General features: G+C 33.2%; 4 protein-coding genes across 4 annotated transcripts; 1 reads left to right on the top strand and 3 right to left on the bottom strand.

The window, feature by feature from the left end:
* Nucleotides 1-4228: 4228 nt before the first annotated feature.
* On the bottom strand, nt 4229-5837 carry LOC128388040 (uncharacterized). The gene has a single exon (XM_053347385.1). The coding sequence runs from the start codon at nt 5507-5509 to the stop codon at nt 4547-4549; it is 963 nt and encodes a 320-aa protein (XP_053203360.1). The 5' UTR covers nt 5510-5837; the 3' UTR covers nt 4229-4546.
* Nucleotides 5838-6555: 718 nt separating this feature from the next.
* Nucleotides 6556-8155, top strand: LOC128388042 (uncharacterized). Its single transcript, XM_053347388.1, has 4 exons — nt 6556-6884; nt 6975-7066; nt 7139-7250; nt 7342-8155. The coding sequence occupies exons 1-4, from the start codon at nt 6665-6667 to the stop codon at nt 7818-7820; spliced, it is 903 nt and encodes a 300-aa protein (XP_053203363.1). The 5' UTR covers nt 6556-6664; the 3' UTR covers nt 7821-8155.
* A 164-nt stretch (nt 8156-8319) lies between these two features.
* LOC128388026 (transcriptional regulator ATRX homolog) lies at nt 8320-14185 on the bottom strand. The gene is made up of 6 exons (XM_053347366.1): nt 12897-14185; nt 10101-12500; nt 9670-10023; nt 9171-9598; nt 9006-9080; nt 8320-8927 (listed from the first exon to the last, which is right to left on the bottom strand). Exons 1-4 carry the CDS (start codon nt 14040-14042, stop codon nt 9311-9313), a joined length of 4188 nt encoding a protein of 1395 aa, XP_053203341.1. The 5' UTR covers nt 14043-14185; the 3' UTR covers nt 8320-8927; nt 9006-9080; nt 9171-9310.
* Nucleotides 14129-14824, bottom strand: LOC128388048 (ESF1 homolog). Its single transcript, XM_053347396.1, has one exon. The coding sequence runs from the start codon at nt 14513-14515 to the stop codon at nt 14129-14131; it is 387 nt and encodes a 128-aa protein (XP_053203371.1). The 5' UTR covers nt 14516-14824.
* Between the last annotated feature and the right edge of the window lie 89 nt (nt 14825-14913).

Genomic DNA, 14913 nt, shown 5'->3' with positions numbered 1-14913 from the left:
CACTTGATTAACTCGATCGGCTTAATTTACACATTCGATGATTGTCACAGCTGATTGTTGATCGAGAATTGAATTAAATTGTTATTACAATTAACCACATTCACCAATTGTGAAACCTGTTTATCTCTAAAATTGTTAGTTAAATTGTTAAAATCACGAAATTATTACTTCGATCACAACAATTTAAGCTGTTCAAATATTGTCCGAAAATTATTTTCATGGCAACAGTTAATTATCTAGTTCAAGGTAATATTCATTGACCGATAAACTTTCAATGTTAATTACATGTAAATCGATACACGATATAAGTGAATTTACAATTTAATCAACAATTAAGATGGAAAAATCAAACAATTAACTTAATTTCTCTTGGGTAAATAGACTGAGATTTCAGCTTTCATATCTAAATGATAATAATTTATTTGATTGATGTTTCCTATTGAATAATAATCATTGTCATTCAATGAAATTATTATTTAAATTTGATTGTTGATGTTTTTTTGGGTAAATCATCTTGACTTTTTTTCTTTGGGATATTAATTGTTTAGAATTGTTGAAAAAAGTAAACATTAACTTTTTATATGTTAATTAAATTGATTCTGTTTTGAGTAAACAAATTAATCTTCCGGTTAACGGTAAATCATTCAAGTGACTTTGAGGTTCCAGAATTTATGGATAAATCTATGGATAGGAAAACAAAAGATGAAATTTAATACAATTATTATGAATGAATTAGCAATTGAAAGGGGTTGGAGTTAGTGAAAAATCAATCAATTAAAAGGGAGGTGGAAGAGGAGTGATGATGATGATTCATTATTGAGAAAAAGTAATTCAAATATGAGAGTTTGATAAGTAAATATTGTATTAACTTAGGATAATATCACCTATTGATGGACCTTAATTGTGCCCGAAAATGACAAAGGTAGAAAGTGAGAAGATGATGAAGATGGAGAAAAGTCAAAGAGAGAGATGAAAATGATCCTATTTAAGTCAACAAGCATCGAATGAAAATAATAAGACCAGAAAGAGAAGACAAGAAATAAAGAGAGAGAGAGAAGTTGATAGAGCGATCAACAAGGAGAGAAAATTGCGGAAGAAGATGGGGAAGGGAGAGAGAGAGAGAGAGAGAAGATGAGGATGCGGCTGATGATGGAAGAAAAAACTTTTGTGCTTAGTTGGTCCTATGTCGAAGTGTCGAGAGCATCATCATAACCATGGTTAGGTTAGAATAACAATCGAAGGCAAAAATAACATTAAGACAACACCTTGTGCGTTTCTCATGAAATTAATCATTTAATACGGGAGAAGAGAAATGAAGATGATCAACAATCAACTAACAATTTACACTTTTATCATTTAATCAATTGAAAAATGATATTCAGCCGATCAAGATTTAAATAATAATCGAAAACCAATGATGATGACAAGTACTTTTCCAAAGTCCTACCACCAAAATCCACCTTATCCTTCAAGTTTCATCTTCTTCCACTTCCTCATGGATTTTATCAATTTTTTTCTTCTCCATCCCTGGATTATTGCGAGAAATTCATCATCCTCATCTCTCCTTCTACATCTTCCTATCACTTGATAGAAAATCTCTCTCTCTCTCTCTCTCTCTCTCTCTCTTTCTTTCTTTCTATCAACTAAAGTATCATTTCTTTGAACCATTTCGATGACTTTTCACTTTCCTATTGTTAAACAAATTGTAGTACAAAAAGACAACCTCCCATTTGAAAGAGATTAAATCCTTTTGTTGCCCTTTAATTGGTATAGAGGATTAACAGGCGATTATCCTGATCCTGATTGTGTCTCATTCACAATCTTTGATATCATCATCATCATCAACATGTGTAGCTAAAAAAAGGGATTAGCTATCATTTTCCACCCACTTCGCCTCTTCGAAGGCCTCGAAAACTTTTCCTCCTCTTTGGTTGCTCTTTCGATCTCGATAAACTCAAAATACACCAATACCATCAACCGTATCTCGATTACTAGAATTAATAACAATAACATTAATAACTTTTTCGTCAAATTGTTACAATAATAATTGTGAAGGAAAAAAAAGATTATCCATTTTGTTGAGGTTTTTATTACAATTCTAATCACCATCATCATTTAAATCAACATGTTTCTGGTTTGTGGGTGAAAATAACTGTATATCTATTTGAGAATTGACTTTATCCGCCTTTGGATTAAAAGTAGGACATTAGATTATCTTTACACTTTTTAATCCCAAAGACTTTCCCTTATTTTTTATGTCTTGCGTCTCGATCTTTGTAATAGATTAACAATTAGCTTAATTCCATTTGATTGTAAACATAAAGATATCAAATTTATTTCTAATTTCATTTTCATTCTAAATCATTTGGGACTCGATTTGTTGATCCGATAATCGATTCAATTAACTTTCCAATTACATGTTTACTTTAAAAATTAATGTAACAATCTATTGATTAACTTACCTTGAATATCAATTATCCAATTTGTGACTACATATATTGTAATTTTCATCCGAATGTGATAATTAACTGGATTATTATCAAATCGACACGCAATTATCCTTAATTTAGAGTAAATTGTTTATTAAATTAGTTTCGTTTATATTGGTAATGAACTCGAATATCATAATTTACTTGCTTTTTAATTGTAATTAAATTTATATTTTGTAACAATTTGATCACAACTTGAAAACTGTTAAACGTTTGTCACCAATCAATTTAATTATTGACAATTTATATGTATAAGTATAAGATCAAAATTGGCCAACTTGCAATCCGACAATCAACAATTAGCGTGATTAAAATTGATCAGTTTAAATGATTAGACTTAAAAGTGAGTATATAAACCGTTTCCAGGTTCAATTAATCATCACAATTTAATCAACAATCAGAAAGAAAAGTTTAATTGTAACAATCGGTTGAGATCCAAGTTTTTTTCTATTGTGTTTTCGACACCTCGATAAGTCCATCTTCGTAAACCTTTCAGTTTTAATTGTTGTTGTTTCTCTCAACAATTTAGTACCAATTAAATAATGAAAATCAGTTACCTTTTAATTTTGTGTCTTCTCATTTCGCTTACCTTGTCATTGGTGAATGCTGGTGGCTGGAAAACCTATGAAAAGAAAATGAAAAAGTATCATAAAAAGATGAAAAAAATGGGCAAGAAAGAGAAGCCCGAACCCGCTAAGGAGATGGAACATGGCGGGTGGGGCGGTTATTCAGGAATGGGCTATGGTCGCCGTCGACGTCGTAGTTTCAGTGAAATTGATTACAATTAATTTCCATCCATTGGTTACCCAACAATGGAAATCACCAATCATATGAAAAGATTGACAAGTCAAATTGAATCTTGAGTAACTTTATCAACTCTAATTTCTTTACCTTTATAATTTCACATTTATTTTGTTCCTTGGACAAAATTAACACCAATAATTGTTCATTAACCATTAATTTAATCAAAAATCAATAAAAATCCATCTAATTAAAGTCACAATTTAACTTTAAATACAAAATCAACCTTTAATTGTTGTAGCCATGACAAAGTGATCATTAAATTTTCGCGCTCTGATTTGTTTCCTTAAAAAAACAACAAACCCTTTGATTGATCAATTTAATTAAATTTAATTTAGTCAATTGTTACTGTCAATTAATCAGTCGCTGCCAAAATTTAATCCGGAAATTTGATTTGATTGATTTTTTTTTCTTTTCCATTTCACCTCTTGTATAACAATTTGATTATCATAGTTTTGTATTTTCTTAATTGTTGTGATGTTTTTTTTTATTTCTTCTCACAATTAGTTATGATTTACCATTCAATCAACGTAATTACAATGAATTAATTACTTTTCTCTCCAATTTCATCGAGTAAGCTGATCTGAATACATGATTAACATGTTACCATGGATTAGAAATGAAGTAAATATCTCAAGATGTATAAGATACTTTGTTGATCATTTCGTTGATTGTTTCATTGGATCACAATGGAAAAACGATAATTATGATAATCAATATTATCTAAAGTACAATATGAGCCTAATTGGGTTTTTACCGATCTCATATTAATCTCTATCATAGTTAGAACAGATTAAGAACTTTCCTCTTACCAATATTTAGTTAATTACACAAGAGACTTTAGGTATTCATGATTATCAATCTAATACTTGTTACAATTAAAGAAATAAAATAAAGAAATAGAGATAATTAATGTGCTCTGAATTTATGGATTCAGATTTCGAGTTCAAGTTACTTTATTTATGGAATTGAACATTTTTTTCTTCTTCGCCTAAGGTGGGAAGATGAATTTTCTCAAGTATTTTCCATGAAAATCTTTTCCACTAATAGAAATAGAATAGAAATTGCTTATTTTCTTAAAAGCTTCTCCTCGAGTAAGAGTGTAATTTTTTTCGAACTGTTCATTCATCAAATGTCACATTCGATTCATGTTCACTTATCCTGATTACTATTTGAATGATGATGATATGTATTCATTTTCAATCAAAAATGATCCCATTCAACTCGATTTCGGGTTAACATCAGTTGATTGAAAACTATTCGGGATATTTAAGGCCACTGTCGCAAAGGATTGTAACGACCACAGCGTCTTTTGGTAGTTTACCTGATTGGAGTAATTTGATTGCTGCTGCGATATTGGCCCCGGTTGTGTAGCCACAATAAAGTCCTTCCTTTTGACCTAAAAGTTTACGATATTTAACTGCGTCTTCATCCGAAACGGCCATTGTACCATCATACAGTTCGGGCTTGAATAGAGTTGGAACGCACCCATACCCTGACCCCTGAAGAAGATGAAGTGGCTTGGTTATTGTACAACCTTCGATTGGTTGGCAGCCCTCTGGTTCAACTACGAAACATTTGATGTTAGAATTTTTCTCTTTCAAAAATTTCGATGTTCCAACAAAACAACCACCAGTTCCACAGCCGATCAGAAAAGCGTCAATTTTACCAGCGGTTTGTCGCCAAATCTCTGGTCCAGTCATCTCATAATGAGCCAACCAATTGGTTTGATTGTTAAACTGGTCAACATAATAAGCGCCAATCTCATCTTTCACTTTCATCGCGGCCTCTTCGGCAGCGGCCACATCATCAGCTGTAACATTACCTGGTTTACCATTAACCTGATCGGTAAGAATACAATTAGCACCAAGAGCTTTCATCATTATCGCTCGTTGTGGACTGTTACCCTTTGACATCGCCACAGTAAACGGATGACCTAAAACCGCTGTAACACAAGCGATTCCACCACCTTGATTACCTGAGGTCACTTCGATTACAGGATCACCATCGTTTAGTTTACCCGATTCTCGAGCTTTGGTGATCATAAAAAGCGATGAACGATCTTTAAGACTTCCCGTTGGATTAAGAAATTCACATTTAGCCAACAATCGACCAGGTCCTTTCCATAAACGATCGAGAGCAATTAACGGGGTATTACCAATTAGATCCAAAGCACTCGGGGTGATCCCATTCAAACGATCAACAGTTCGATCGGTCATAGTGATTTAGTCTACTATCAAAGTAAATTACTTAATCAACAAAAGTAAAAACAATGTTCACAATTTGTTGTCAATGGACAAAAATAGTAACTTTCTTGAAAGTGATCACTTTTATACTGATTTTGTATCTACCACAATTAAGCAATCAGATTGGGGCGACTGATTGTGAGAAATACACTTAAACAATTAGCACAATCAAGTGAACACTTATCGGTTATAATCAATGTTTCACTTTGATAAAACTTATTAATAAATTGTCTATTACACAATTAAGTCCCTTAGATAATCAAAGTCTCAATAGTTAATTTTCCCCGGGAATTAAATCATCGACGGTGGCGAATTAATTAACTGATTGATTGATTGAAGAAAAATCAATTTTTCCTTACTAATTAGTTAACATGATTAATGATTAATTTTCTTGGCAAATTTTCAAAATTTAGTTACTTTGATTATCGTTGATCTTTGATTGGTAATAAAAGTTAATTGTTGTAACAATCAGTTGGTAAGAATATAAAAATTTATCTTAATCATCTTGTAATTTAGTTGATTGTCTCAATCAATTTAGTTCACTTTTCGTAAGATTATGTTAACATAATCAACCATCACAATCAACCTTGTAAATTGATACTTGAGACTTAAAAACCGTAAACAACTTGACAATTAACTAATTGTTGATTCATTTGTTTTTCTAAATTAAAAAAAAACCTTGAATTTTAATCGTAAACAATTTACTTTGATGATTCAATTGAACGGGAAACAAGAAAACCAGAACAAAATCAATTATGATCAAAAGAAATGATTAAATACTCAAATTGTACCTTAATTGTTGATTAGAAATTAATAGTGTCAATGACAATTAAGAGAAATTTCCAACAATCAATTAATAATAGAAAAATGAAATTATCTCTCTTCACACCAATCACATTAAAAGAAAAGCAAAAAGAAAAAGTTAATAGAGCAATTTAATTTTCTTCGCAATCTTAATCAGTCATCTATTTAATTGTCATCAATTTACTAATCATCATCAGATTTTATTAATATTAATTGTGAAAAGAGAGAGAAAGAGAAACAAAAAGATAGACAGAAAAATAGACCGAGAAAATTTTTCTCTTTCTCTTTGTAAAGGAAAACAGTTTGAGCTTTGTTTTTGTTTAGATGTTTACGTTTAGACAATCAGTTAATTTAATCCAATCAATTAATAGATACCAATTTTTAACTAATTGTTCAACTAATCGTATTAAAACAATGTCCACTTTTCTGTCCACTGATTATACAATCGATAAATACAATGGAGTCAATGTTGATTTAGATAAAATCTCAATTTCTATGCCTCAAGTTACCAAGGATTCATCACTTTTCCTCACTCATCTCAATGGTAAACATTGTGTATTTATCTATACATTTTTTGTTTCTATCTTTTTACTTTATCAAATGTTAATTGTTGATTAAATTAAAACAATCAAAGGTTCATTGAAAGACTGGTCTACCAAAGGATACCGAGCGATTTGGTTTACAGTTAAATTGGTTCATTCAAATTTAGTGCCCATTCTGATTGAGGTAAGTAAACAATTGTGTCTCTCATTTTTTGTTTTCTAATCAATTGGATTATATTATTATCCTCATGTAAAGAACGGATTTGATTATCATCATGCTAAATCGGGATATGTAACTTTAGTTAAATGGATTAAGGAAGATGAGCCAAACAATATCCCATCTTATCCTTACACTAATATTGGTGTTGGTAAGTGAAAAACTATTCCGCCATTTTGATCGGTATTTTCTCACCTTTTTTTTTTGTTCTTGTGTCTTGTTTGTTTCTGTTGTTGTATTAGGTGGACTTGTGATTAACAGTAAAGATGAAATTCTGGTTGTAAAAGAGAAATATCATCATGGTTATCCGTTCTGGAAATTTCCTGGTGGTTATGCTAATCAAGGCGAGGGTTTTGGTGCAACAGCGGAGAGAGAGATTTTCGAAGAGACTGGAATTAAGACTCAGTTTCAATCGGTTATCGCCTTGAGGCATTCACATAGATTCCAATTCAAGTGTAGTGATATTTATTTCGTTTGTCAATTGAAACCAATCGATGAGAATAACATGACTCCGGTTAAAGATCTTCATGAAATTGTCGATGTTCGTTGGATTCATATTAACGAATTGTTACCTCTTCTATCGGGTTTCAATGCTTTTATACTCGAACATTTCTTGGCAATTAGGAAGCAGAAAACTCAATTAGTTTGTAAAAACATGGAAACTGTCATTGGCAATGTTACTGTTTATTTCCTTGAAAACAATAATCAACCCGATTCTTGACCAGTACAAACAGTTTAGTTAAATCAATGAAACGATAAACTGGACTGATCAGTGAAAACTTCATCACCGAGCATCAGATGATTGATATTATAATTGTTTAGTATTTTTAAACTTGTTAAATGAACAATTCAATCAATTTCCTCATGAAATTCTGGTTATTGACTGATTTTGCATTTGTTTATCATTTTGATTAGTTGTTTTATATATTTACTTTTCTGTTATCAATTTAAATTGTTGCAATTTATTTTCAATAAATATAAGATACAAAATATATTTGTAAATGAAATTACAATTGAAAGTTAAACAATTAAACCAATCTAACGATACCAATTAAATTGATTACAATTGTCTAGCAAATAATAGCACAAATTTATTTAGACTTACAAATAATGAGTAGGAAGTTTGTTTTCACTTTAATTGTAGATCTTTAAAATTTTGTTTGTTTTTCTCGCAAAATGATTAGCGACAATTAATCTCATCTTTGAATCAATCAAGAATATCAAAGATTATTAATCAGTTTTATTTGATCAATCGAAATCCGATTGAATCGGTGAGATGGTACAAATGAGTGTCCAGTTTTCGAAATGAAATATATTTATATTTATAAATGTGAGAATGATTTAGTAAATTCAGTTCTTACATGATTGATTAGAAGACTTGAGAAAAATGAGATTTACAATTAAAGTTTAATTTCTTTCATGTTTGGGTTGCGGTCAAGAAAAGAAAACGATCTTGGTATCTAATCGTTGTGCCCTTTCACCGGTGGGGAAAAAAGTACGGCCAATTAAAGAGTAATAGAATTGATCCTATTACTCTAAATTAATCATGGAAATTAAATCTGTGAGTGAATTGTTCAGTGGTATTAATATTTACAGACTCTGAAGAATATAAATCGGAATGAGATTTGAGAACGAAAATGATGATAATCGATGGATCTTTTTTTCAAAGAAATTATGAAACATTTTGAGAAATTAATAAATCGACAATTAATCAGGTTCCTCGATTATTTCCGCTACTGGTTTATTAAAGCTCGAAAGTCTCATTGGTTCCTCTTCTTGTCTTACTTGAACTTTGGCCATTTCCTGAATATGACAATGAACGAAAACCCTTTATATTAGTGAATAGAAAATAAAAAAAAGGAGATTAACTAAAAAGATCAGATAAACTTACTCTTGCTCTGGATACTTGTTTCTGAAGATTATCCAACTCTTTTTTATGTTTCAATTCTTGATTAGCTTCATCGGGTGTTAGAGCGCGTTGCTGGATGATTTAGAGAAAAGATTATGCGGATTAGAATTGTTTATCCTTAAGAGAGAGAAGATAAAGTCACAAGGAAGAGTTGATGTTTACCTTTTTCACATCTTTGAATTTATTTAAACTCTGAAGAACAACCGATAGACCGTTAGATAAAATTCGGAATAATTGTTGGAATTTTTGAGCATCATCGACTAAAGTATCACCGACGTATACCCAAACATCCTCGACAGTCATCACATCGTAAGGAGGAAGACTTTTCGTCTTACCATCAGCCGTTGCATTGGCGCGTTGTTGTTGTTGTTGTTGCTGTTGTTGTTTTTGTTGTGGTTGAGGCTGAGGTTGGGGTTGGGGTTGGGGTTGAGGTTGGGACTGTTGTGGTTGCTGTGGTTGTCGTGATTGTCGTGGTTGTCTTTGACGCTGTGGCTGAGGTCGTTGTTGCTGTTGCGGTTGCTGTTGCGTTGTTGTTGTTGTTGTTGTTGTTGTTGTTGTTGGCGTTGTTGTTGCTGCTGCTGCCGTTGTTGCTGTCGATTGCAATATTTAATGAAAATGATTAGAATTTAAATATGTCAAATATTAAATTTAATATATTTACCTGTGCACGTGCTTGAGCTTCAGCTTGGGCTCTGGCCATGAAAGCTTGAGCCTGAGCCTGTGCCTGCGCTTGAGCTTGAGCCTGAGCTTGAGCCTGGGCTTGAGCCTGAGCTTGGGCTTGCTTCATGTAAACATAAAATGCATTTTGACCACCAAAGTTATAAGCCTCAAAAAATGCGCTATTGGGTTGGTTTTGTTGTTGTTGTTGCTGTTGATTATTCGCTTGATTATTTCCTTGATTTGGATCTGCTTGAGCTTGATTTTGCATGTTCTTTTGGAACTCACGATAAGCTGTTTCTCTTTGTTGAGCGAGTTCATCGGCGAGTCTATCTCTTTCAGCCATAGCTTCTTTTTCCTGTTAAAATAGAAAAAAATAGATCAATAATAATCGTACAATTTCATCTACATCAGAATATTAATTTGCAGATTTACCTGTTCATACTCTGACCAAGCGCTTTTCCTTTCGTCTTCAGTTAAATCTTCTTCTGGCTTATTCTCCAAGAGAGAATCATGTTCATGATATTTAACAATTAAATCTTTATGACTAACAATTAGATCAGCTAGAAGTCTATCCTTAGGTACATTTAAAATTGGCCTTTCTTGTCTAGTATCAGGTTCAAATTTATATAGTTCTTGCAATTCTTGAGCTCTAAAATGCCGACCAACTTGTAGCTCATCGATAACACGAACAGAAAGCGATTGTTTATAAACTTGACGTTCGTAGATTTTTTCTTCCATTGTTCCTTGGGCTATAAATCTATAAATAAATACAGGTTTATTCTGACCAAATCGATAGATTCTAAAGATTGCTTGAATATCGTGAGTTGGATTCCAAGAGGCATCAAAGATGATACATCGATTGGCACCAACAAGATTAATACCCAGACCTCCAGCTTTGGTTGAAAGGAGAAATAGCCGAGCTCTAAGATTATCGGGATTATTGAAAATATCTATGTGACTTTTACGAAGTCCACCACTAACAGAACCATCTATACGAAAATAATCAATTCCATGTTTCCATGAATAGGAACTTCCCGCAGCAGCCAAACCTCGAGATCGACTTTCAAGACAGCCTTCAATAAAATCAAGAGTATCAAGACTTTGAGTGAAAACGATCACTTTATCACCAATTTTTTCACATTCATCGAGAATATAAAACAAAACAGTCATCTTTGAACTCCATTCCAATTTATCCATTTCCATGAAGGGCAACATATCATAAAACCAGCAATTTCTAAATTCCGCTTCCGGATCGTTTTGATTAATCTCTGGTTGTTCAACTTTAACTTCAACTTTAGCTGATCTTGTTCGGGTAGTCCATTTTTTTGATACTTCGGTATCACTACCCTCCTCATTATTACCTCCTTCACCAGTAGCACCATTACTATTTGAATTATCACCGTTATTATTAGATGATTTTTTATTCGATTGCACTTCTTTATCACTTTCAATTGCAACACTAGAATCTGATCCACTCATTGTCTCTTCCTCTTCGGTTGTTACAAAATCTTTCTCATTTTTCTTGGCCTCCGCTTCCCGACGTTTGGTTGTTGCAATGTACAAAAGAGCAGGATGATTCCAGATAAGTCGAAAATTTGAAAAATCAGATAAAAGTCCTGAACCATCACGAGCAGACATCTCGTTCAGATAATATTGATACAGTTCAATTTGTTTATCAGTTAATCGGATTGAGACAATAAACTCTAATTTGGGCTGTAGATATGGTTTAAGGACACCGTAATCAAATCGCTGGACACAACCGTCCAGTAATTTATGTAAAACATGAACACGTTTCTTCATCACGATAACATCTCCAGGCGTTGAATCAATGTGTTGGCCGTTATTAATTGGATTAATGAAACGATTAGTAAATTCTTTACGTGTACCAAGAAGATTTGGTTTAACAAAATCAACCATTACATGATATTCATCAAGATTATTTTGTAATGGTGTTCCCGTTAATACGATACGACGTAGAGTTGATATTGAGGTGACTGCTTTGTTAATTGCTGTTTGACTGTTTTTAAGTATGTGTCCCTCATCAACGACAACTATATCTGGACCAGGCTCGATAAGTGTTTCTTGGGTTATATCACGTACCCATTTAGGTGGTTTTTTACCTCTAGGACTAATTAATTGAGCGAAAAGTGTTAAACCACAAGTTAAAACACCTCCTCTCTGTTTCCATAATTTAAGAGTTTCACCTCGTTGTAATGGACTCTTTGAATCGCTCAGATCAAATAGAGGGAAAGTCAATAGGCCATCAGTGTCGAGCCAATGGATGAACTCGGAAATCCAATTTTTGATTGTATTTACAGGACAGATAACCAAGGCGTGTTTAACATGCTTCGAAATGTGCTGATGAGAAAGTAAAGTGTGCAGAAAGGTGATCACTTGAAAGGTTTTACCCAAGCCCATGGAATGAGCAAGAATACAACCAGATCCATCTTCTTTGGCTTTAGAGACACTTTCGATAACCGAATCATACATGAAACGAATACCTTTACACTGGTGATCTTTCATTTTTTTAGCTAATTCTGGTGCTACTTCAACAATTGGTTCACGAGTTTTCGTATCAATCTCGAGAATCAATCGACCTGGTTTTTCAGGATCTAATTTCATTTCTTTGAGTAAAAATTCATTATAAAGTTTCTGCCTCTCGGCGATTCTCTGCATTCGCTCCTTTTCCCGTTGACCAGCGGCTTTGGTTTCTTCTTTCAATTCTTTCTCGGTTAATAATTTTTTAATATTACGCCGACCTTTTGCTCCACCGGCGGGTGCTTTTTCTTTCTTTTTACCAGTTTTATCATCGTCATCAGAGGACAAGGTAACCTTTTAATAGAAGAGAAAACAAAAAGACATTAGAAATAGAAGAGAGCAAAACAAATACATCATCTTTTCCTCCATGATAAAAACCCACTGCTGAGACTTCACCCACCCCACCAGCCCCCTTACAACCTTTTCTAATATTAACAGAAAATTTCAAAGAGCATGAGCATAAATCAGCTTGTCAATGTAAAGTTAATGGATCCTAATCCCAGACACACACATACACATTAAAAAAAACCAGAATTACATTTAACTAAATCTAATCTTAATAAACAGAGGGAATTAAATTAAATTTAACAAGCGGAGTTAATCGGATAGAGAAACAAACTTTTTCTCTTGACATTGTCACCAACACACACACACAGAGACTAAAAGTTTACGAGGGAAATAGACACTTACAACTCTACGGCGTTTTGATTTAGGTTTATTTTTCTTTAACATCTTATTATCCTCATCGGTACCAGATTCAGAAATAATTTCATCAGCATCTGATTTAACTATTTCATTATCGGAAGATATTTGAGATTCATCTGAAGAGGAGATGACACGATTACGCTTTTTACGGGTATTTATTGTTGATTTTTTCTTCTCATCACTTGGACCTGCTTCGGAATCGGTAACAATTCGTGCACTTCGCCTGGTAATCCTGGTTTTCTTTACAGGTCTATCTTCATCACTATTTGTATCATCATCATCACTACTATCAACTGCTGTCCAATTGGATCTACCACCACCACCATTATTATTATTATTTGATCGAGGTTTAACTCCTCGACTTGTTGATGGCATCCATTGGTCATCGCTAAGCGACTCTTGTTCACTTTCACTGTCAACTATTTTCCTTGATGAGGTCATTTTTGACCGGTTCAAGGTGGAACAAGATGGTAAAGGATGACGAGAAGTAGATTTAGCCTTCTTTTTACACCATCTTAGATCCAAATCTTTGAAAACATTAGCCTCCAACTGACGCACTCTCCGTTCAATGGATTTTGCTGAAGCTGTCGATTCAACCAGTTCTTTGGGTAATCTCAACAATTGAACTGATACCTCGGAGTTTAAATAAATATCATCACTGGTATCTGTTGATGAATCACAATCTTTATCAACATCCATTGGTTCATCACCTTCCATTGTTGCTGTTGTTGCTGTTGTTGTTGATTGTTCATCAATTGTTGGTTTACTCTTTTTATCACTAGTCACTTTTTTACCAGATTTGCTCCTTGATGAAGGTTTACCTGTGGGGGGATTAGGTGTTGGTGAGACACTTTTACTGTTGGCTGAAGATTTTTTCTTCTTTCTTTTGGTCTTTTTATCACTTGAATCCGAACTGTCTGATACTGTGAAACTTGAAACTGATTCAGAAAGTGAATCTGTTCCTAGAGTAACAACAGAATCACCTGATATTGAATTTGCTTGACCAACACCAGCATCGTTATCACTATCATCAATATTTTCATTATTTTTACATTTATCACTTTCTTTATCATCGTCAACATTTATTAGCGATGGTGAGCTTATTTTCTTTGATGATATAGGCGGAGACATTTCTTTCGGCAGTCTACCCTTTAGAGCAGACTCTTCTGAAGCACTTTTTTCCTCGGTCACTTGTGATTCACTTCGATGGTCTGGTTCTACATTTTCTCTTCATCTTCTTTTCCATCTTTTTCATCTTCCTCTTTTTCTGTTTCTTTATCAGCTTCTTCTTCTTCTTCTTCTTCTTGTTCCATCTCCGAATCTTTTTCTGGGAAAGCTACCGATAGATTAGCGGATTTTGATGATGCATCAGAATTAATTGTATCTTCCATATCATTTGTAGCATCCATTGAGATGTTATCACAGCTTTTCTCTGAATCGTCATTCGCTTCACCGTCTAAAGTTATAATAGCTGCTTTCGAATTGGATGCCATTTTGTTACAATCTTTAGATTCTTTGGTTTTCACTGATTTCGATTTGGATTTAGGTTTAGATTGTGGTGGTGGTGATGGTGATTTTAATTGTTGTTGTTGTTGATTGTTCATCAATTGTTGGTTTACTCTTTTTATCACTAGTCACTTTTTTACCAGATTTGCTCCTTGATGAAGGTTTACCTGTGGGGGGATTAGGTGTTGGTGAGACACTTTTACTGTTGGCTGAAGATTTTTTCTTCTTTCTTTTGGTCTTTTTATCACTTGAATCCGAACTGTCTGATACTGTGAAACTTGAAACTGATTCAGAAAGTGAATCTGTTCCTAGAGTAACAACAGAATCACCTGATATTGAATTTGCTTGACCAACACCAGCATCGTTATCACTATCATCAATATTTTCATTATTTTTACATTTATCACTTTCTTTATCATCGTCAACATTTATTAGCGATGGTGAGCTTATTTTCTTTGATGATATAGGCGGAGACATTTCTTTCGGCAGTCTACCC

The sequence above is a fragment of the Panonychus citri genome, unplaced genomic scaffold, assembly GCF_014898815.1.
Source record: "Panonychus citri isolate SS breed McGregor unplaced genomic scaffold, ASM1489881v1 Contig00095, whole genome shotgun sequence".
NCBI lineage: Eukaryota > Metazoa > Arthropoda > Arachnida > Trombidiformes > Tetranychidae > Panonychus > Panonychus citri.
Note: the sequence above shows the minus strand (reverse complement) of the source record. Positions and strands in the feature narration are given on the sequence as shown.

Excerpts from the sequence above, each read along its gene's own strand:
- LOC128388040 (XM_053347385.1), bottom strand. The coding sequence starts at position 5,509 with ATGACCGATCGAACTGTTGATCGTTTGAATGGGATCACCCCGAGTGCT.
- LOC128388026 (XM_053347366.1), bottom strand. The coding sequence starts at position 14,042 with ATGTCTCCGCCTATATCATCAAAGAAAATAAGCTCACCATCGCTAATA. Across the intron at positions 12,501-12,896 it reads AATCAAAACGCCGTAGAGTT|GTTACCTTGTCCTCTGATGA; the intron begins GTAAGTGTCTAT and ends TTCTATTAAAAG. Across the intron at positions 9,599-9,669 it reads AAGCTCAAGCACGTGCACAG|CAACAACGGCAGCAGCAGCA; the intron begins GTAAATATATTA and ends TGCAATCGACAG.
- LOC128388048 (XM_053347396.1), bottom strand. The coding sequence starts at position 14,515 with ATGAACAATCAACAACAACAACAATTAAAATCACCATCACCACCACCA.
- LOC128388042 (XM_053347388.1), top strand. The coding sequence starts at position 6,665 with ATGTTTACGTTTAGACAATCAGTTAATTTAATCCAATCAATTAATAGA. Across the intron at positions 6,885-6,974 it reads TTTCCTCACTCATCTCAATG|GTTCATTGAAAGACTGGTCT; the intron begins GTAAACATTGTG and ends AAACAATCAAAG. Across the intron at positions 7,251-7,341 it reads TTACACTAATATTGGTGTTG|GTGGACTTGTGATTAACAGT; the intron begins GTAAGTGAAAAA and ends TTGTTGTATTAG.